Here is a 22,103-nt window from a genome sequence, read left to right as displayed (position 1 = left end):
CATGTTTATCTAATGTTGCTCATGCAATTGCTGTACTAGTGACTACAAGCTTGATACTCCTGTGGTCAAAATGGGACCACATGTGCCAGTACATCATGGAAGCAATTCAGAGAGGGAATTCGGGATCTTTTACGTTCTGAGAACTGGACTAAGGGCAAATGAGATAGTTATCTTGTAGGAGTACTTCGGAGTCCCACTTCAAACCACTGCAGAAGTCAGGAGAAAATCCAAGCCCTCTGTGTCCCCTCCCAGTCTGCCCAGTTGCTGCTGGTGAGTCAGCCCCGGGTGCAGGGCACTGGGCCCCAACAGCAGCTGTCAGAGGGCATGGAGCAGGCATGCCTGGAGAAGTTACCTGGAGGAGACAAATATTTATAAAATATTTAGGAAATCTTTAGAAAAATACACTGTGAGTGGCATATGCTGACTGAGGATAGCAAAGCAACCAAGGATGCCAGGGTGACACCTTCACTTCCTCCATCCCTGGAGTCAGCCAGCCAGCGGCAGCACAAGTGCTCTGCTTTGTCTTGTTCAGATGCCTGAGAAAGCTGTTTTACCTCTGTGCTGAGCTCCTTCTTGATCAGTGCATCAAACCCCACATCACAGCTGGTGCTGATGAATTTTTTGTGGTACTGCTGCCAGGCTTCAAGACCAGACTGAGAGATTGTTGTCTCACTACCCCACAAGCTGTCAAATACAAGTTTACTGTGGTCACTGACCCAGTAAGGCAAAGCCTCAGAGAATCACAAGCTTTCAGCAAAGCTCTTCCCCATTAGTTACGTTTATCCCTACTGTCAGTCCTGTAAAAAATAACCATTTCTCTCCTTTCAAGTTTTGGTAATTTCAGTCCAGAATTGTAATGCCATGTAACCCTGTGCAGGAAGCTGCAAAACTTCACCCTGAAAGCGTCGTCTTGCTCCCAAATCTGTTCCTGACCCCTCTACATTTATTTTACGTGGGTGTGAAATTCTCTTTGACCTAATTATAATTCCCACTTGGCATTTTGGCGCTGGAAATTTAGATGTAGAGCTGCTGAATAAAAAGTGTGTCAGATGCACTGTGGTCACCTCTGCCTTTCACAGCAGAGACGAGCAGACAAGGGCTGCAGGCACTGAGATCTTTTTACATTTAAACAAGTGTTTAATTCTCGTAACAGCCCCAAGATAGCAAGAGCTCAAAGCCTTACACCCAGGAGTAAGAGACCTTTTAAATATAGGCTTGTAGTTGCAGGGAAGGTAAAAGAACGACAGAGTCACTGAGAACTGTTCCTGAAAAACATTTATTTCTGTAATGGGTTTATATCACTGACTCCCAAGCCCCAGTACAACACAGTTTCCCCCTAGACATAATTCTGGGGACAATTACCTTTGATGTGAAAAAAAAACATACAAAGAAGCCCCCCAAACAAACCGTCTGGTACCAAACAAACTGTGCCCAGGTTATCTCTGGGCCTCTGCTGCTGAATGTTTCATCCCGACTGGGACAGAGCTGCCCTGCTCCATCCCTCAGTCACAGCTGCAGGATGGTTCAGTGCCTGAAGGCCCCAGATAACTGATGATGTTGTATTTAACTGCAAAAAAACCCAGGGGGGACATGGGCAGAGAAGGCTGCTAGGATTCAGCGGCTGCTATTTCTGCAGACATCATTTAAAAAGGAAATCTATGCATTTCAGTTTCACCTCCTGAGCCCCAGCATTAGGAAAGTCAAATACAAACCCAGAGACCAATGTACACAAAATAGTGAACAAGTGTCCAGACATTTCTAAATCCCTCAAGTTTACTGTGCCATGATGACTCCAAAAAACAAAATAACCCCCACGTTCGGATCATGTTGGATCTTATTTTTAAGAGGGAGGGATAGAGATGCAGCACATAGCATAGCAACTGTCAAGCAATGTTTAAGGCAAATTTATTCCCATTTATTAAGAGTTGAAGAGTTTTTTCTTTGTTCGCTTGGTTGTTTAAGCAATTAGGTGACATCTCAGCTGGATGTTTAAGCTTAGACAATTTAATCAGAGTTTGAGTGAAGTCAACTCAAGTTGATCTGAGCCTAGAATAGCAAAAAATATTATTCTCAAGAATATCACTCAGAACAAATTTTTTTTTTTAAATGAAAATAATCACTGTTCAGAACTCCCCCCAAACTTTCTCCCTTCAGAGACCAGGTTGAACCCAACTAAAACACACAGACATGCACACATATGAAGAAGGACTCAATGGCAAGCCTCTACAAACACAACGCTGAATAGGACCAAAGCAGAGCCAAACCTAAATTCCACAGATGTGAGAACATCGACAGACTTGTAAGTAAAAAAATGGAGAAAAAAAAAACCAAACAGAACCCCAGAGAGGGTTGGAATGGAAAATAAAAGTCTGCTGTATGCAAAGGAAGGGAGGTCTTAGGTACACACACAGAAAGCTGGGGATTTCAGTTGCCTCATCTCTCGGTTGTATTAGTTTGTTGTGCCTTTCCCCTCCCTTTGAGATCCAGGTGATGGTGCCAGGAGGTTTGTTCCTTTACTCAGTCTGTGCATCATAATTAGCCCCCCCTGCTTTCTTCAACTCGTTCTTGATGTAATCCTCATCCAGCTCTTTGTGGTCACTGATCACAAATTCTTTGGCAAAGTTCTGCAAGAGATAAAGAAAAAAGCTGTTTAAAAAGGGGATACTTGTCCAAGTACCTGAATAAAGATGGGTTATCCAGCTTCCTGGCTGTATGAGCTGCATACCCTTATCTACTGTGTTAGGAATGATAAACAGAAAGTGGTGGATGAGACAGAAGACTAGTGATGGCAAAATCCAACACTTAACCTAGAAACATTTATGCATCTACTTCTGCAGTCACTGGCTGCAAGACCCAATCCTGCCCTATGCAACAACTCTTCCTAGTGATAAATGCGCAGGCTAGGTGAGGTCAAGTTTCTGAAGTAGTCTGCTAACTAAAAAGCTCAAAACTGTTGACCTTCTAACTGCCACTGACCCTCAGCATAATCTTGGGCAATCCACTAATCCTATCTGTGCCCTTTTTAGGACCCCTTCTCCTAAAAAAAGAACAGCACTCCACTGCAGTCCCTGACAGTATCACACCCCACCAGCTATAGGAGGATGCTTCAATTAAAGACTGAGCAACACGCAGATGGTACCAGAACAAATCAGTCTACTTCAGTAGATTTACTGACTTCTCAACTATCCAATACACATCGTGGCCAAAATCAACCGTACCAGACAGGCTGTTGGTGTCCTTAATAGGCTCCGCTATGCTCTGTGGTCTAATGATCCACAGTGACCTTTAAGGACACGCTTTATTAATACACTTGTGTATGGCAGGGCAGCTAGCTTGCTGCTTGGATGCTCTTTGCAACGTACGGGGGCTGGGCAAGGCTTAGGCAGCGTGCTTCGATGTGAGGTTGTGAACAGGGGAAACCTTTCCCCCAGCAGATCGGAGTCAATGGGATCCCAGGGTGCCTTTAGGGCTGTGTCACTACAGTCAGGGATCTGTGCCTCTGTGGGGGCTGTCCCTCCTGCCTCACAGCAAGGGTGGCATGCACGTGTGTGCACAGACATTTCACCAAACATGCACATTTCCTTCTTGCTTTAGCATTTTATTTCCTTCCTAACCACAACTGCAAACACTGCATGTGTATTTTTTCCCTTCCCCCCAAGCCACAGAGGTTTCAAACAGCATGAACAAGCACAAGCATCCATTGCACTCTGCAGGGCCAGGGGCAAACTGACAACAACCAAAAAAAAAAAAAAAAAATTAAAACCCCAACAGCCCTGCTGCAATGTCTCGGGAAAGCTGCAGTGCCTGGCTCTCTCGGCGACGAGCGCCCCGAAAGGTGATGGAGGCTCCCTGGGAGAATGAGGAGATGCTTTGAGGGAGAAGCTGTTACCATGAAGAAGGATTTCTAATTGGTTTCAGACTCCAAGCTATGGGAGAGCTCTCTATTTGGCAGCATCTTGAGGGTTTCAGTTTGGTTGATCCGAGTTGGGTAAGGGAGGGGGTAGAGAAGGATTCAGCTTGAAAGAGCCTCAGCACCTCTTTCATGCGTGGAAGAAATGGAAGGGAGAGAAACCAGCTCCCTCCCCCCCCGCCAGTCTCCCAGGCTGCAGCTGATCCTGTTTCACACTGTAGGAAATCCTCACTACCAAAGAGTCGCTGGGGGGGCGGGGAGAAAAAAAGCTTATAGCAGCGATGAGAAGCCTTGTCTGCTCTGCTTCGGTTTATCACAGCTAGACAAAGTCTTAAGAAATAACAACGGCTTCACAGCACCGTTTGCTCCACGCTTCAGCGGTCAGCTTTTCTGGTGTGAGGACACACAGACATTACAGGCACTCATCCCATGCCTTAGCAGAGTTCCTGGAAAATGGGAAAGAAATTGTTTAGAGAAAAAAAATCCTTTTTTTTTTTTTTTTTGAGAGATGGGAAATGAAGAGGCAAACTGCCCAAAAACATTAGATTTGGTCATGTTCACAAATGTGCTACTTCCAGATCTCCTGTGTGAGTTCTCTCCAAAGCTCAGCTCTTGTTAAGACCAAACAAGTGACTCTCAACTGCTTGATGCTCGCTGAGGTGTGCTACCTACATTATTTTTGAGCTGAGCCTTTGCATCTCTTTTCTATGTGCTAACAGGTTTAGCAAATTTTCCTCAACTCGGGAAGCAGATTGTCCAGGACTAGCCCACTTCAGTGCTAGTCTTTGCCCTGACTTTAGTGAGAACTAAGGCAGGCCCATAAAATAATTCCTGAGAGGGATTCCATGCAAAGTGTATGTATTTTATAAATGAAGGGAAGGTTTTCTTCAGTGCCCACTTGCAGAATCCAGCTGATCCTGAAATGAAAACTGCAAGTACACTCATGCATGAACAGAGAGGAACTAAATTATATGTACCACGAAGTAATGATAATTACTCAAATGTCTTGTCAACTAGACAGTTATCCAGGTGATTCCTGGGTGATATCTGTGGGCACCAGCCCCTGCTTCCTGTCAGTGCCATCGAGACACCTTGCAAGGTTTGAACAGTCCACCCCTAGCAGTGGCCAGATGGATTCTGTTCCTGGCCACTTTTAAATATCCTCTTAGCTGACTGGGCCTCCTCTTGTGCCAGATTTGTACCCTCGGACTGCAGTCTGGGTCACTGCTATTTATAACTCTTTGCTTTCTTCCTTTCTGCTGGCAGGTGCTTTCAGCAGCTTCTTTGGTTCTTCACACCGGCTTTACCCACCCAACATCTCATCCAGCCTGGCCCCAAGGGGAGAAGATGCTTCTGGTGAGTTGGCTGCCTGGAACTCCTGCCTGATTCCGATATCCTGCTTGACCCTTCTTCATCCCTCAACACTCTGAATTCACTGTTTGAGGTCTTTGGGCTTGAGCTTTTGTTCAGGGTGCAAATCATAAGGGGAAGGAAGGGAAGCATATAAATATTTTGGAGACAGTTGAAACTGCCTCCTGTTGTCATCAGGGCAGAAAGACAGGAGGGACTCTGTCTCTCAGATCAGGAGACTGGGCACCCATGATCAACAGCGGCACATTTCAGCTGAAGGCCAGCTTATTCAGAGTTCACTCTTTTTTTGACCCCATTGAAACTGCCAGAATGTAAAACTATTCCCAGCTGATTTAATTGGGCCTGATAGCTAGACCAGGCAATGGTCCTTGTTTGGCATGACTGTCATCTGCAATTAGAAATAACTGATCACAGCAAACCAGCTCCACAAAGCACTGGAAAAACTCCTAGCTTCAAGTGGCTAACAGCAATGCCAACAGGCATCCTAATTCAGCCAGATTTCTGTTCTGCCACCAGATTTTCTTTCTGCCCTTAAGAGATTGGGGTGAGTCCCTGATCTCTCTTCTCTCACACATACCAATACCCAATGCCTTTCCAGAGAACTGCAGAAGTTATAGCTGCCTAAGGCGCAGTGAATAACTCTGATGCTTGGGGCCTCGCTTTGCTGACATGCATCTTCATTTTACACCCTCCACTTCCTTTTCTCTTCTCCTCCCCCTATCCCCAAGCATTTTACAACTGCAGAAAGGCCTGCCAGTGAATTCTAGCCTTTGTGTTCACCTCAGAGTCACCAGCAGCCTACAGATAACTAAAACAATGATGCCATTTATCTTTATCACTCTCATGACACAACAGTGACCACAGTCTCTTTGCTTTGCCTCTCAAATCACTGAACACAACGTAAAAAGTAAGGTTTACTCATGGTCCTTCAATACACCTATCTAGCACGTGCTTCACTTTGTGCCTGATTAGCAGAGGGTCACAGTTTTGTAATCCAAACCCAATGTCAACCTCCATGCAACACTACAAAGAGAAAGGGCTCAAACCATGCAGGTCAGGTTGCAAAGAGTGAGTCTGCATCTCTCCCTGGGATGCCTGAAATTGCTACAGCAAGCTCAGTCCAGCCTTTCTCTTCCAGGCAACTTTATGGTGGGGGGAAAAAAAAAAAAAAGGTGGAGTAGATTTTCTTCCTATTCCAGGCCCTAAATGTTTAGCATATGGGGACATAAAATTTCCTTAAGCTGGCCAAGGGAATATCTGTCTGGTGCAGATACTGTACCAAAAAAGGTCTGCAGAGGCCCTTATAAATCCCAGCATGGGTAGGCGTGAAGCCAGAAGGAAAATCCTTGTATCATTTACAGACACTTGGGTTCTTAGCAGCTAGGGACGGTGCCAGGTAGCTGAGCAGCTTCTTGCTGTTTTTATTTACATTGGGGCTTGCAGCAGCCTCCACTGATGTTCAGAGTCCTCAGTTCCACTGTGCTTAATGTCACCACTCCCATCCACTGGTCATCTTATTTTCAGTGCAGATGCAGCACAGAAGAGAAGACATCACCCATGTTTCTTTTCCAGCACAGTATGAGTCCTAGACCTGGGGTCATGGGGAAGAAAGGACATGTCCCATGGCTGCAGCAGAGATATTTTCTAGCAGGGCTTCTGTGAACACAAGGAGAGCTATAACAAGCACCTACAGCAAAACAGTAGCACTGCCCTCCACTCTGGCTACACCAAATCTGGTCCAGCAATCAGCTGTCAGAGTCCAAGCTATCAGCAAAAACCCTCTCTTCAGATTTACTCCTTGCCAATTTTTACGTGGATCAGTTCCAGCCACTGGGAGAAGCCAGCCCAAACCTCTGGCAAACACATCTCTCAGCAATGGGAACTACATTTCAGCTGATCTGCAAATTCTTCCTATCTGTGCTGCATCCCACTGGAAAAGTCACGGGGCTGTGTGTCAGATGTGGGGTGATGAGAAGTTGCTTATTCTGGCCTGAAAAAGTTGCTTATAAAGTTAACCACCTTCTCTAGACTGGGACTAGGGGTTCTTGTAAATCCATATCCATTTGGTATGGTCATCACAGTAAACCAGAATATGAAAAACAGTCAAAAAGCACTTTTCTGTTTGCCTTCCCAGCAGGCTCTCACTCACCCTCTTCAGAAAAACTGTCTCAAAGCCACCGTGACATAGCCATTACTGCATGAGTTTGATTTTCTGACTGCCTCTAACAAAGCTATTGAACCATCTTCTGTTTAGGCCCCTGTACTACCATGGCAAACCTAATGCACGTACGTGGAGTTTATATGTGCTGTATCTGTCCCAAGACCAGGGGCAGCAACCCCGTAAGTGGGTCCTCCCTCATGGGTACCAGCATCAGTGCCGTGAGGAATCCAGAGGAAAAGAAAAAGGTGAACAAAAAACATTGTGGACATGAGCACCAAAGCAGGAACTCAGTAAACTTGTTGACATCACTACAGTCAGAAAAATTCCTCAACACAAAAAATAATGAATAAAATGCCGCAAATATTTGCTCACAGAAACAGAGCTGTTTTATCCTGAATATGATTTAAGCAAATAATAGAGCACATGACTTCGTGGGGGCAGGAGTGCTGAAAAAAAACAGAGAAGAGTCAAAATTTATGGAAAATAAGACTGGCAATAAAATAACTGGCAAAGGTTGGGCAGTCCCTTTGCTGAGACAGCCCTGCAGGGGAATTCAGTCCTGTCAGGAAAAAGACCTCCTCACTGCCTAAGGGTTAAAATCTCCTGGTAGGAAATGCAGTCATGAAGGGCAACGAGTTCACAGAGAGGAAGCAACACTCAGAGGGAAACCAAGTCCTGTTTTCAGTTCTTCAGCATTTACATCAAAACCAGACCACTTCAGCACCGGCCACTCCCAGCCCCACAACCATTGTGCTTGGGCTTGTCCTTACTTGAAGAAAAGCACCCCAACATCATCCCCCTGCCTCTCTGCAAAGGGAAGGGGGCCATTCACTGGAAGGTCTGGCACTCCTGCACTTAAAACACACAGCTGCCAGGTTTCACCTTGGAGGAATTTTGATGGCTGAACCCAACCTCATGCGGGCAGGGGTTCCTAGCCATGACAAGCAGCTTACAGTAGCCTTGATTTCTCAGCTTAAGCTGACCGACCTGTTTCTCCTGGGCCTCTGGCATAAAAGAGGTCAAAACAACAGCCCTCAAAGCACAGAGAGTGTCCTGGACAGATTTGTCCTGAGGCTGAATGAACCACAGCTTGTGCATATAAAGGAGGCAAAAGGCAGAACCATCCTTACAGCCAAGGACATAAAACATGAGTTTAAGACAAGCTTTGGATGATTTCCTTTTTAGCCAAGTAGAAAATATGCCCAAAGCCTTTCCGTTCAGCTGGTATCTACTGCCAGCTGGGTACAACCTTGGCATGACAGCTAGTGACAGAACTACAGCTGTGCAAATGCTGGGGGGTCTGCTGCGTGCGTGGCTCGTCTGCCAGCTCACCCACAGCACAGGGTGAGACACGCTTCTGCTGAGGACACAGGCCGTGCCACCTTGGAGTTTAAGTCGTCCTGGCGTACTGCTTCTTAAAAGTTCCCCAGCTGTTAAGTTTAGATCACTCTAGATTTAGGCTTAGACTGTACCCCAGAAATGAACTCCCGAACATCTTAAGCAACAGTCTGCAAAGCACGGGACGTTGCGTGCTACCACCCCCCACCCCGAGGTCTGTCCTTGTCCTAGACAGAAGCTTAGTGGAGAAAAGATGGGAGACTGCATCACCGTACTCCACATCTCCATTTACACAGGAGTCTCCACGCATTAGTACTTAGCTGTACCCTAAAGAAGATACAGATAAACACTTGTTCCCCATCCTGGACTTACTTCTAACCTGCACTCAGCTGAACTACTTGAACCAGTTCACAGACTTGATCCAAAATTTCTAGCTCAGGTAAAGGGGAAAAGATGGAAAATAAATGGCTGTGGAAAAAAAAAAGCTACTGGATGTTCCTTAAATGCAGAATGAATTTTTCTTCAATCCAAAACAAATACAATAAATGCAAAACCCATTTTCCAACAGTGTGAAAGAGGTAATAAGGATAGTCCCAAATAAGCAAGAAGACCTGATTCTCAGCTAGTATAGACCAGGAGAGCTATGGATATTTGCACCAGACGAGATCCATCCCTGTAATTTTACAATTATTACAGCTAAAAATCAATTGTCCTTTCTTCCTGCGAGATCTTTTGGCAACCTCCTCCTCTGACTATCAGCATTGCTTCCCAAGCCACCTCCCTATAGATTTCAGAGCACCTGCTCCCCCTTCCAAGGGAGGAATACAAAAGCGAGGGCAACCCAGTTCTTCTCCTTGCTCTATAATATTTCATCCTTTTGTTCACAAACCCATAATCTACTCTTCAACAGTTAATATCCCTTGCGTTTTCCTTATGGCAGGTGCTTCTAGGAGACCATTAATAATCACCATGTGTGGACACTCTTTATTCTACGGATGCAACGTGGTGGGTTTTGCTTGCTAGGCTGTATTCAAGCTGTCTTTCACTTTGAGTGTCTCAGCGGAAGAACAACGTTTATTGGCGTTTGTTCAGCTCTGAGCAGAGCTCAACCGTAGCTCATCAGTGCGTCTACAACATAGCAGTGAATATAAAGCAGGCCTCCCCTCACACTGGAGCTTTGGTCTTAAATAAAGAGCCACAGTTAGCTTTCGCAAATATTACAAGATAGTGAGAGCCCTTCAAGTCTTACTGAGGGCTTCTCAGACTGAAGAGCTGTTGTTCTGAAATCCCAACCACTCACTTCTATATATCACAAACCCAAAGCTGTTATCTGCTGTACAAAAAGCCTCCCTGTGCCACACCTCCTTGGAAGGAGAGCCACGTGGCATGGGGGAAGTGCACCTATGGGCCATGCACGCAGCTACAACTGCAGAGAGACAAACTCTACCAATAACCTAGATTCAGCATTAGTAAAGAAAAAATTTCCACTTTAGGGTAAACTTATTCCAAATGATGAACCAACACTGAGTCAGCTTTCTCATTTATCATTACAGTAAACAACTAACTGTAATCTTCTATGTGTAACTCATCTCAATCTCTGTAAAAATCAGAAGCAGTGGGGTGACTAGGAATGTACTTGAAGGTCAAGAGAAGAGTAAAATAGATCTGGGATAAATTCCCTCCACTAAATTTCAGTTGGACTTTCTTTGTCCTCTTTTTTTTTTTTTGACAGATTAATGCATAAAAAAGAAGAAAATAGTTCTGCTTTTATCCCACTCAGGGAGACTCGGTTGCACATGTAGAACTATTCAAAATAATTGTCAAGATAATTTCTTATGGAAAGGAGATCACCACTGACATTCTGTTCAGAAATGCTTTGGAGAGGGCTATAGACATGGTTGCTCAATAAAAGTGTATTAAGCCCGAGTTGTATTGTTTTCATATTTTAGTACAGATTAATTGGAATGTGAAAGCTTTTAAGCAACAGCCAAGAATGGTTAATGTTCCACCAGATTATTAACTCATACAGACTACGAATCAAAGATGAAACAAATGAAATTGCAAATTATATGTAACAGACCTGAGGGACAGACCTTAGAACAGCATTCAGGAATGCTATTCAACTCCAGAGGAATAAATTGTCTAAACATATTTTTTAAAAAATCTTGGGCTTGGTGACTCCTATATGAGTCATTCACTCGTACTCTATAATTTCATCTTCAGCTACAATTACACAGTTTCAGCTGCTTCACATGAACAGAGATTTTCTTTCCTATCTCTCAGGTGTCATTATGGAACTTTCTTTTCAGAACGGACCCCTCTGCATAGTTCCCATTTTGAAACATTTAGCACCAGTGCTTATCTTCCAGAAGTATATGAATCTATTACATTCTTCATGCTTCTTACCTCAAAATAATCTTCTGTATCATACAAACTAACAATGAATTGAGAGGGACTTCATTCTCATCCTTCATATTGTCCTATTGGGAGATTTCTTTACATAGTCAAGAACACAATTATTGAGAGATTATTTCAATAACCAGCCTGTTCTCCGAGCACATAAGAAAGACCATTTCTCAGGCATTGGAGAGCTGGCCCTAAGTTTAGATGAAAAAGATAATCTTGCTTTAAATACTTCTTCAGAGGAAACTTGCTAAACATTAGCATCTTTTCCATTAAAGTCAGGTTTTTGGCAGCAGTTCTTTGCAGCCTTCCCCAATTCTCTCATGGCTATTTTTTGTTTTCACTCACTTGGATTGAGCTTGGAGCCCAACAGAGCAAGTCTGGCTCAGAGTGTGCTGGGAGGCCTTGGCTGAGTCAAATGGTAAGCTCAGTTGGGGCACACAAATTCTAGTGAAGCCCTTCCAAGGTGTGTACCAAACACATTTCTCTTTTTTCCTGACACGCCAAGGACAAACATAAGACTATTCAAATCTAGTTATCTATTAAGAGCTGTTAGTTAATTGGTACTGATAGGAACCTCAGACTTCAGTTGACTAGGTCCACGAATTCAATGTGCAGAGACAAAACGCCTCAAGAGAAGTTTAAACAAGGGCGTGGGGTTTTCTGTTTAATTTTACCTGCTTAATACTGCCTTGTTCTCTGCCATTCAATATTATATTATTTCCGTATCAAGGAAGATGAGAAACATCTTAATGGTGACAAGGAGGGGAGTGCATATATTCCTTCCTCATGAAATAGTTAAGAAAGCCTTAAGCTCAAATGTGCTTCTTTATGCCTGAGTGCTCAAAGGGCAGATGTTAAATCTTCCTAGTAGGAAGACAGGCAATGGGAAACTGTCTTCTTTTTAAAGGATTAGCTACTAAATTGAGGGATGATCCAATCCTTCCCCCTCTTTCCTGCTGGTGTCTGTAGAGCTAAAAGTGCTGAGAACTGGCGATTAGAAGCAGAAGGAAGAGGTTACCTGTACTACTTCTTTGACCAGAGTCTTGTCGGTCCCAGTTTTGGCTCTCTGCAGGCCACTGACATCCTCTCCAATCCAAGTGATGAGGGCAAACTTGACTCGCTTGCTCATGGCATCACCGGTGGTGAATCGGACAAAGCCAAACAATCGAACATCATCTGGAGAGACAAAGCAAAAAGGATAAAATGATTCAAACCAGAAACATCCCTGCCTTGCCGTTGTTCAGGGTGAGACTATTGTTCACAACTTAAAGACCAAGCCAAGGCTCAGATCCTGTGTCATAACACCAGTGTTCAGCATTAACAGGGCAATACAGGGGCACTGCTTAAATGCCCTTTGCTTGCAAGGTGTGCTTTGCCAGTGTTAGGCCTGCCTCTTCCTGGGGTGCTCTCAGTTACTGGGAGGAAACTGGCTGTGCTGGCCAGCCCATGCTACATTAGTGTGCTGCTAGTGAGTTTGGAAATGGCTAAAATACAGTCAACGGGCACTTCAAGAGCACAGAGCTAACCCCCGTTACACCTTCAGGCAGATCAGTCACCTGCAGGTTACTGGTCAAGAAGAGAAGAAAGGATTTCCCAGTGTCTCTTTCTTACAGGACAGCAGGATTAGGGTCATATTTTATAACATATACGCAGAAACTGGCCATTGTGCAAATCTGATCCTCTCCCCTCCTTCCCTTCAGCAACGTTTCTGGCTCACCTGTAGTTTTGAGTTTATAAGAAGGAGGGGAGAAGAAGGAGCAAAAGAAAAATCTGCAATTACTTCCCCAGATGTGCTTTTCTACTTCTTCCAAAGCCCTGTAGAGAAAGGCCTTGGATTTTAGAACAGTTCTGGTCTTTGTTTCACAGCTGGTTTCTGCTATATCACACCAGACTACTTATTTAGTCTGGCCATATGCATAAAAACCTTGTAAACTCCTTGTCTCGAAGAGTTCGTTCCTTCATTGCAGGGTGACTCATCAACCGAGGCAGTTGGACGCCTTCATGATCACAGGCACTTAGAAAGTGTGTGATACCATCCACTCATATCCCCAGCCTCGGTGGCATGCACAATGCTGGAGCCTTCAACCAGGATTGTGCAGAAAAGCAGAGCAGATGGGCAGTTGTGCAATCGTGGAATATACCTAATCATAGCTACTTCATCTGTTACAGGTCACTCAAGACCTTTTAAATTAAATGAGATGACTCAAAACGAAAGAACAAACTTGCTGTTTGAAAAGAATCATGTTAATCCTCGTTACACTTGTTGTGACCAGTTCAACATGTTTTACAGTTATTCACCGTCTTGACTACTGCCAGGTGAAAACGCAGGCTCCAGGTGTAGTTACGTTTGCCAACATCCCCAGCCCTGGATCCGTTACAGCACGCTCCATGAACGATCAGGACAGCCCCAGGAGCTCTGGGGACGGGGGAGAAGTGCTTCTAAATTGCTCAGCCCCAGAAAATAAGCTACTAGGAATCAGTGCAAAAAAAGTGGGATTTCTCTGAGAGCCGACAGATCTCAGAGCTCCTTTAACACTTTGTTTTGCTGAAGTGTGAGTAAAGGCATCGTCCCCTTATAAAAGATAAGTTTTAAAGTCTGAAAAAGACCCCACCCATGTTCTCCCTACTTTGTTCTCTATGTACTTTTTTGCCACTGACAGAAGACTACTGGGGAAAAATGGAAAAAGTATGGAGGGAGATGTGTGAGCCAGTACAACATTTGAAACAAACTCCTCTAAAGGTTTCAAATTTGAAACAGAGAAAGAGATCTTACTCAGAAGAAAAATCCACATGGACCTTTGGAAGGAGATAAGAGTTGTGTATCAACAGTGTAGGCAAACAGAATTCTCTCAGATACCCTATTACTGGCAAGTACAAGAAATGCACAGAGAGACTCCTGTTTCTGACAGTAAATCCTCTTCCCAAGATTGATTAGAACCATAAATGAACCGACAGCCAGGAAATACCCAAGGTGAAGAGAGACAGTAAATCCCCTAACGTTACTATTAACAGTGCTATGAAAAAAAACTTGCTTTCCCAGATCTGACAAGAAAGGAGGCCACACTCTGCTAAGAATTGTACTGTGGTTCCTATGGGAACACAGTGCTGGAAGGCACTTTAATGTCATCAAGTCCTGGCCCCTACTATACTGTAACCGTGTCTCAGCCTTTCCCATGGACCCATCACTTTCCACCTTGAGTACGTAGGTTTGTCATCCCTGCCCCTTCTACCAAACGCTGCCACTGATCCTGAAGACTGCTTTGGAATATGCCCGTTTATAATAAAAACAACGAAAAAATATAATGAATGTGAAGAATTACAAGTTTTTCTGCAGTGCTTTTTCATAGCAACGTAGAAAGCAGGTTGAAGGAATTTTTCTGTGATGTGAACTTTAATTTGACATGAACCCCACGGATCACTGGCAGCAGGAGGATTTGCTTCTCAGCAGAAAGGTTGGGAGCGTTTTCCCATCCTGTCTGAAAGCAGCTTGATCAGTGGCACTGAAGAGAGCCAAACCCAGCAATTCCATGTGGGCTTTTATCTATTAGATCACCTACTACTCAGTGACTATGAGCAACTCTTACTTTATCATGTCAGGTCTCAGTAAGTTTAATGAGCAACTGAGGTTGGATGTGGGGCTCTGAGTCACCATCTTGGGCAGAATTTACCTGGGGCTGGTTTACTTGTGGGGGCTTGAACGGTTACACCCCAGCTGCGTGCTCCCTCCTCCTCTCTCCCCACGGAGGTTGTATCCCCACAGTAGGCAGAACAGGCGCTCCAGCTGCCACAATTTTCAGTCCAGTGTATTTCATATAAACTACCCATACGTGAGGCTTTAACTTGATGTGCCAGTCTGTGAACTGCAGCAGCTGAGGAGCATTTCAGCAGCTGCAGAAAAAGCCAAGAGGGAATGTGAATTGGAGCCCTGAGCAATTAACATGTCTCCTTTCCTAAAAGGGCAACAGGGACAGATGTGGAGGTTTTTAGCACTAGTTCAGCCTGGGTAGGATCCCCTCCAAGTGCAGGTCAAAATCCCTGAGCAGAAGTAGTTGAGTTTCACAATTAGTCTGAAACATGTTCGGAGTGATAATGGGATCAAAACGCAAGTTCTTTTACACTCCCAGATTTCCTGTTTCACAGTTAATCAGTTCTACCCTGCCAGATCACCTCGCTGTGCTATAAGTCATCAATGCCAGCCCTGCCAACTCCCCTAGAAATCTCAGAGCATTAATATTTACCCCCCACCCCCTGCCTCTTCACACTTACAGTGGGTTTAGGAATTTGCTGGGTGTGTGGGAGAGTGTAACAAATCAAAGAGAGACAGTAGATTTCCTCTGAAAGAGGAAATCCTGCCTAGCTCTATGCAACCACCTTCCTAGTCACTAAGCCATGAGTTTCGGGGCAGAGAGAAGCAAATAATAGATCTGGGTAGAAGGGAAATAGCAGCCTTATTTGAGATCTCACAAGTTACGAACAGCAGAAATTAACATTAATCCCTACTCATATCACTACTCCTTTAAGTATGGTTGTACAGCATGACAACAGGGCTATACAAACAATTCGAAGTACAATGAATGCCTTAACGAGCATCACTTAGTATTTTTCTCCAAACCCCTTACTTATCAGTAGGCAGGATTTTCCAAATATACTGATTAAGCTGCCCTTGGCTGTCAACAAAGCTCGATGCCAAGCTGCAGAGATTTCCTTGATGGCATTCCCCTGTTTTTCATCGACTCAAACCCTTTGGTTCAGCTGTACTAAAAAATTCCCCATTAGGTTAAAATGCACTGAGTCATCAGTAAAAGATAATAGCTGCAGGAACGAAATACCCTGTGAAAAGCATCACGGTTCTTTCAGCTCTGAATGGCCAAGCCAAGAGACATGCCAAGATAAGGCCACTGCTCCCAGCTTCACCTGCCTGCTGAATCAAGGTCACATACAGCTGATGGAATCATCTGCTTTTGTGTTGGCCAACAAGAAATTACTGATGGCATGTGACAGGTTTCACGAAGGATTTATTTTGTTTCAATTGGATTAATTTTAGATTAATTTGTCAATTTTCCACCTCCTCAGTCACCCCCGTAGTCACGTGGCTAGAAGTGCAGACAGAAAACACTGGGTTTTCCCTCTTTAACCCTGTACTGAAGCCCTGATATATCTGATGCAATGCTGCCTTGCACCATGCAGACATGGTCATTAAGAAAAATACAAAAAGTTTGGCCCCCAGGGCATACTTTAGTGGGGTACCAAACGTTCTCGGTGTGACCCAGGGTGGCTGACACTGGTACAGGATACTCAGGACACAAGTGCATGGGGACAATGACCCCAGGCTGCCCATGCCCAGTGAAACCACCGGCAGCGTTTCATCAGAATGAGTTGCTGCTACCCCAGTGACTGGTCCCGTAGTGGTCTCTCTCCTGACCTGGTTATAGACTGGAGGGCAGAGTGGGAGAAAACAGGGGATCCATCTTTGTTCCCCTTTCCTGAAGAGAGGAGCAGTTGCATTTGTCAGCCAGAAGGATGGGCCAGGCAGGCCCCAAATCAAAGACCATGCAAAAGACACAACTCTCTTCTTTACCTGCTCTTATGCCTAGCAGAAGATGGTAAGATGCAGGACCCACAGCAATGCTATTTTAATTAAGCACTACAAAACTAAACTGAATGCAAAGAGTTACTATTTCAGTGCAGAACTCAACCTGAAGAGTTACTCCCACAAAAATGAATGAGGATATTGCCTAAAACAACCTCCTGTGCACTGCAAGGGACAGTCTAAGCCACAGCTCCATCTGGCAGCCGGGAGATCGCTGTCAAATGCACGCCACTTCAGCTGACCCTCCCACGAGCAGGACTTTCACAGCGAGCAAGGAGGGCCCAGGAGCAGGAAAATGCTGCAAAGACAGTGTGAAATTCCCATAAGCCACCCATGGCCCCGGGTCTTCCTTTAAGTAGATATTAAGGGAAAGCAGGCAAGCCGAACCAACATTACAGAAGGACAACAAAAGCAGTAGGAGCCTGATTTACAAAGCCTATTTTAGCAACCTGACATGTAATCAAATACAGATAAGCACCTATCTCATTATATGTCCTCATGCATTTTTACAAACCTTTCCTACAACTTCAGGTGCCAACATATTCTTGGTGATCACTCAACTCTTAGCTCCTAAATTTTATATGCAGGCCAGGCTTTATAGGACAGTTGTCGTAAGCCCCAAAGAGCTTGCATTTGTCTTAGGAGCCAATTCTATCTCTATTTCCTTCCTATTGTTTTATGTCAACCAGAAATTATTTTATAGGGTATTCATTTCAGACCACAGATTTTCAGTTCTTCCTCGTGCTGAATGCACAGAATGGTTTTGGTTTGATCTTTGCAGACACATGAATAACTATCCCATTTCATGCTGTCACTGCAATTATTTATCTGGACTAGGGCTTTCCAAATAAAAGGCTCATTATTTCTTTTGTCAGAGATGCACTGAAAAACAACTGTTCACGTGTGGCATGGGGGGGGAAATACAGTCTCCCGACCTCTCTGTTACTTAATGGCAGAATACATACTTTAAAAAACATTAAACCACAGACAGAGACAATGCAATGCTCTGCTGCTTCGTAGTACAGAAACTGAGGCAAGCTGTCTGCTACAGTCAGGTATCACCCAAAAGTTTAAGTGGATGTTTCTGACCAGACTTTTAGTCGTATTCAGTTGTATATCATTCTACTCTTCTCAGCAACAGTATCACCAGCTCAGTTATGAGACTTTGAAATTAAAAATAACAACAAAAAACCCCAAGAGTCTTCACATCCTTCCGTACAATAACCCTCAACACTTATCTGTTTCTGGCTTCAAATCCACCAGCTCAGCTGTTTTGTTTTTTTTTTAAAAGTGTGCTGATGGCAGGTACTACTAAACAACAAATTAATGCTACATCTGGACTCATGCCATCTGCAGAGGGAAGAGCTGTAACTGTGAAGTAAAATGGATCAAAAGCCTTGAATTAAGTCCTTGTTTAATGCAGACATAATCTGTGCTGTTAAGCCCAACCAAAACAGTCCTTAGCCAGAAGACACAGGGGGTGTCTACACTGTGTGTTTAATGACCCTGATACAATTAATGTCCTCAACTTTGGTCTCCAGACTCTCTGGATCAGACAAAGGCCAATGCAGCCCTGTATGTCGGTCATTACGCAGGACTGCAAGAGGAAGTGCCACCAGCAGCCACCTCTGATCGTGTAAGGACTTGACTGTGCCAGTGGTTGAAACCAACCTCTTGACTTTACTTCGGGATAGGCTGGAGGAGAGGTGTTCACACATCTGAGGGACAGAGAATACTACTGCCTGAGACTAAAGCACAAGTCTACAACCTCTCAGCCAAAGTGTCTGAGTCATCTTGTGACCTGACACAGACCTTGACAGCAAGATACGCGAAAGTCCAGGGTTCAGGCTGTGCTTGCAGCATAACCCTGGGCCCCTGAACAAAAGGGCACTGGAGCTTTTCTTACCATGTTGTCTTCCTTGAAGAGTGCCAAATGCTGTTCCCAAACAGTGGGATGGGAAAAGGGTGATAGTTTGATTATGCAGTTCCTTAAACTCTTCTGCTAGTACACAAAGCTTAGTAAAGAGCTTAGGAAGGAAAAGCCTCCACCCCAGGATATGTGACATGCAGGTCTGATGTGCAATGTGTATCTGAGAGTAGAGCAGAGCGAGTAATGAAACCCACACAAGGTAGAGGGGCTGCAGAGCAGCTCCTGGCTCAGGGCACGGCCCTTGCCTGCCCCAGGAGCTCAGCACCCCGCTCTGTCGGCCGTTCCTTCAAGAGCAGCCCACAGAGCCTTGCTGGAGCTTTGCAGAGAGCTGGTTTCTAACATGGTCTTTTTGAACCACTACTGCCATTAAAAGAAGCAATTTCAGTTCCTTGCTATATTCCCTTTGTCCTCAACCACTCTCGTTCCCTGAGGAGGCTGGCAGAATCAGGAAAGGGTTGGGCCATGGTGTGCCTGAAAAGAGTTATGTATGGGGGGGAAAGAAAAAGCAAAAATACAACCATGCTACCAACAACCCCCTCCAGCCCTTCCTAACCCCTGTCGTTGCATAAGGCAGGATATCCACCACAGGCAAATGTCTTCCAAACTGGCACAAAAGACCTTCTTGGTCTCAGAGCCACATGAATTAGCACACACTGACACCGCCCGCTCTGTAATTTAATGCCCTGGAGGGAAGCAATATGTACCGCATGCCAAAGGTGCTTTTAATAAGACTGGTTATTAAAGAAAGCGGGGAACGCAGACGTTTGCTACTCAGAACAGCACTGAAATAGATGGTGCAGAAAGTAGAACAGAGCGAGCTCTGACAGAGGGGCTTGGTGATGCTTTGCATGCTGAGGTTTTCAATTCCAGCTCCCGCTCTCACCTTCAACCACCAAATTATGCTCAGCTTCTACCAGAGGCAGCTGCAGTACTTTGTGGCTTTCAGGGCAGTGTTTTTCACAAAACAGGAATTCAAAACAAGGAAGGAAGTTTATTCTGATGCTGGTTTTTTTAACCTTTTAATCACATTTTCTGAAGCTGTTTGCATTAATAGTGGCTCTTCTCCCCTCCTGCAAAATGTAGAAGGAGATGGCGTGTGGACCAGGAGGGAAGACGTAGCAATAGGAAGGAATAATATTTAGCAGCTCTTCCTATCCCTTCCCATTCTTTTTAATGACTTTCAGTAGAAATATTCCAACCACCTCTACTTCATAGTAACATTTGGCACCTTTCTTCCAGATGGGCAGGAAAGCTCTAACTTCACTGCTGGCACGAGTCTTGTTTTCTGACTACGTCTAGTGGTCCAGGCGAAGGGTTGCTGCACAGATGGAGGCACTGAAACTTGCCTCTCTTGTTTCCCCAACTCCTGCACTGTAATTCGTGGGTGGAGGAAAATCCTTTCTAGCACTTAGCCAAGAACCTGGTACCTGAATTTCACTAGTTCTTTAAACCTCCAACAACTGTGCTCCAGAGGTGGATTTGAGGAGCAGCCCCGTAGCAGGTGCATGGGAAGGAAGAGGGAAAGGGAGCAATGGAGCAGCTATAAGGGATTTAGCTCCACATTAAAGGCTAACAATAGGCCACAGTCTGCCCCACAGATGCCCTTTATTTAACTCTCCCCTTACCATGCTTATGTCTAAAATATGCAAAATTTCTTTTTTGCTGTAAAAATGTTTCAGTATTGGGGCCAGCTTGGCAGTTTGCTGGTATAAAACAAGGTTTCCTTAAACTCTGTTTGTTTTAATGCCCTGTTTATATATAAGGATTTGGCACATGAAAATGATGGCAAGAAAACAAAACTGGCCATGTTCCAAAGTGCAATATGTTCCTCCATTAGTTGTTATACCCATCCTACCCAGCCCAACCCGGTGCCTGCTCTCTGCCAAAGACTCTCTGCCTGCTTAGCCACTGGCTAAAAGTATTGTCTTAGGGAAGATAGGAACTGTTCTTGAGAGGGTGCCACTCCAGACAAAGCATTAAAAATCAGTTCAGATAAAACAAGACATTAACTCCTTAAAAACAAGGAGAAAAAAAATGAATGGGGAGGGTTCCTCTGCAAGCCCTAGATGTCTGGAGACCCTGGAGATGCTCAGTTATCTTGGCCACCAGAGGAGACAGGGAACATGGCATTCAGATACTGAAGCCGTTGACCTTCCAAGAAAACTACTAACCCTTCAGATAACATTGGCATGAACTTCAAAAGTACTGAGCCCTGGGTTTCTCCATGTGCCAAGATAATCACTTTTTTCCTTATGTCGCCCATTAAGAAGACTTGAGGGGGAAGGAATTCTTGCAGTACAGGGCATCAGCTCTTCTGACATCACCTACAAGAGGATCCTTTGCAGTTTTGAGAATTTTCCCTGCGAAGGTCTCAAGAACAGCTGGAAATCAGTAGCTCTGTTACATCTAGCAAATGTCATAGCAGAGCACTCTGAACCATCTTGATTCAGTGGCTACCTTCCAAGGGCTAAAACATATTTTTCTCCTATGATACTTATTGACCAATAAATATCAGTCTGGTCCTGCCCTCCTTTAAGTTACTGGAAATCCTCCCCTCCAGCTCAGTAAAATACAGCCAAGCCCTAGGGCTTGACAGACCAATCTGGGCAGGCACTGGCGTTTCGATAGCTGTGGGACTCTGACCACAGCGCCTCGGGACTCGCCCCACCTGCAGAGGGGAGCGACTGCTCAACACACAATTCCTGCACAGTCCAGATACCGAATTCTAAAAGTACAGGTTAACCATCATACCTGATCGTAGAGTAACTAGGCGAGGAAGACTTTGTTATAGTCCAGTATTAGTTACAAATGCTTCATACCTCACGTCACTTGGTGGCATTGTTAAATAGCAGCCAAGACAGGAGGAGAAGCTATACAATTCCCCCCTTGGAGTTATTTTGAGAAAAATCAAAGCCCACATTTCTAAAACACATGGGAAGTTAAGATCCGATGAAGTTAAATATTCCTCCATTTATTTTCATTTTCCCCAGGCTTTGTTTCTCCTGTTAATGTTCTACAACAAACTGTTCAACAATCAACTGCCACGTTTAAACCCAGAGCTGCAACTGTTGCGGTTGTGCAACACCACATATACGATTGTTTTCTGTGCTGTATTGTTCAAGCCGATCTCTGGCATAACCACTCTCTTCTCCGGTTTCCCGTTCTTAAAAAATCCGAGCAAGCCTTCTAACTGCAGCCGCTTCAGCGCTATGAATACGACTGATAGAATTTTATTGCAAAATTATCTGTATGACTGCATCTTTTAAGCTGCAAAAATTTTTCAGTCTTTTTTTGCTTTGAAACTGCAGTACTAAACAAGGAGACCATCGCTAATGAAGCGTTTTATCTTGTTTATAACCGAGAAGCAATGAAAAATTATGCAAAGGGGGGGGGGGGG

General features: G+C 44.6%; 1 protein-coding gene across 1 annotated transcript; it reads right to left on the bottom strand.

The window, feature by feature from the left end:
• Positions 1-1,260: 1,260 nt before the first annotated feature.
• On the bottom strand, positions 1,261-12,819 carry COTL1 (coactosin like F-actin binding protein 1). The gene is made up of 3 exons (XM_026856911.1): positions 12,798-12,819; positions 12,205-12,362; positions 1,261-2,624 (listed from the first exon to the last, which is right to left on the bottom strand). Exons 1-3 carry the CDS (start codon positions 12,817-12,819, stop codon positions 2,514-2,516), a joined length of 291 nt encoding a protein of 96 aa, XP_026712712.1. The 3' UTR covers positions 1,261-2,513.
• Positions 12,820-22,103: the final 9,284 nt, after the last annotated feature.

This window comes from Athene cunicularia, assembly GCF_003259725.1.
Source record: "Athene cunicularia isolate RWA chromosome 11 unlocalized genomic scaffold, athCun1 chr11_part1, whole genome shotgun sequence".
Lineage (NCBI taxonomy): Eukaryota > Metazoa > Chordata > Aves > Strigiformes > Strigidae > Athene > Athene cunicularia.
The sequence above is the reverse complement of the archived record's forward strand: the minus strand, read 5'-3'. Positions and strand labels throughout refer to the sequence as shown.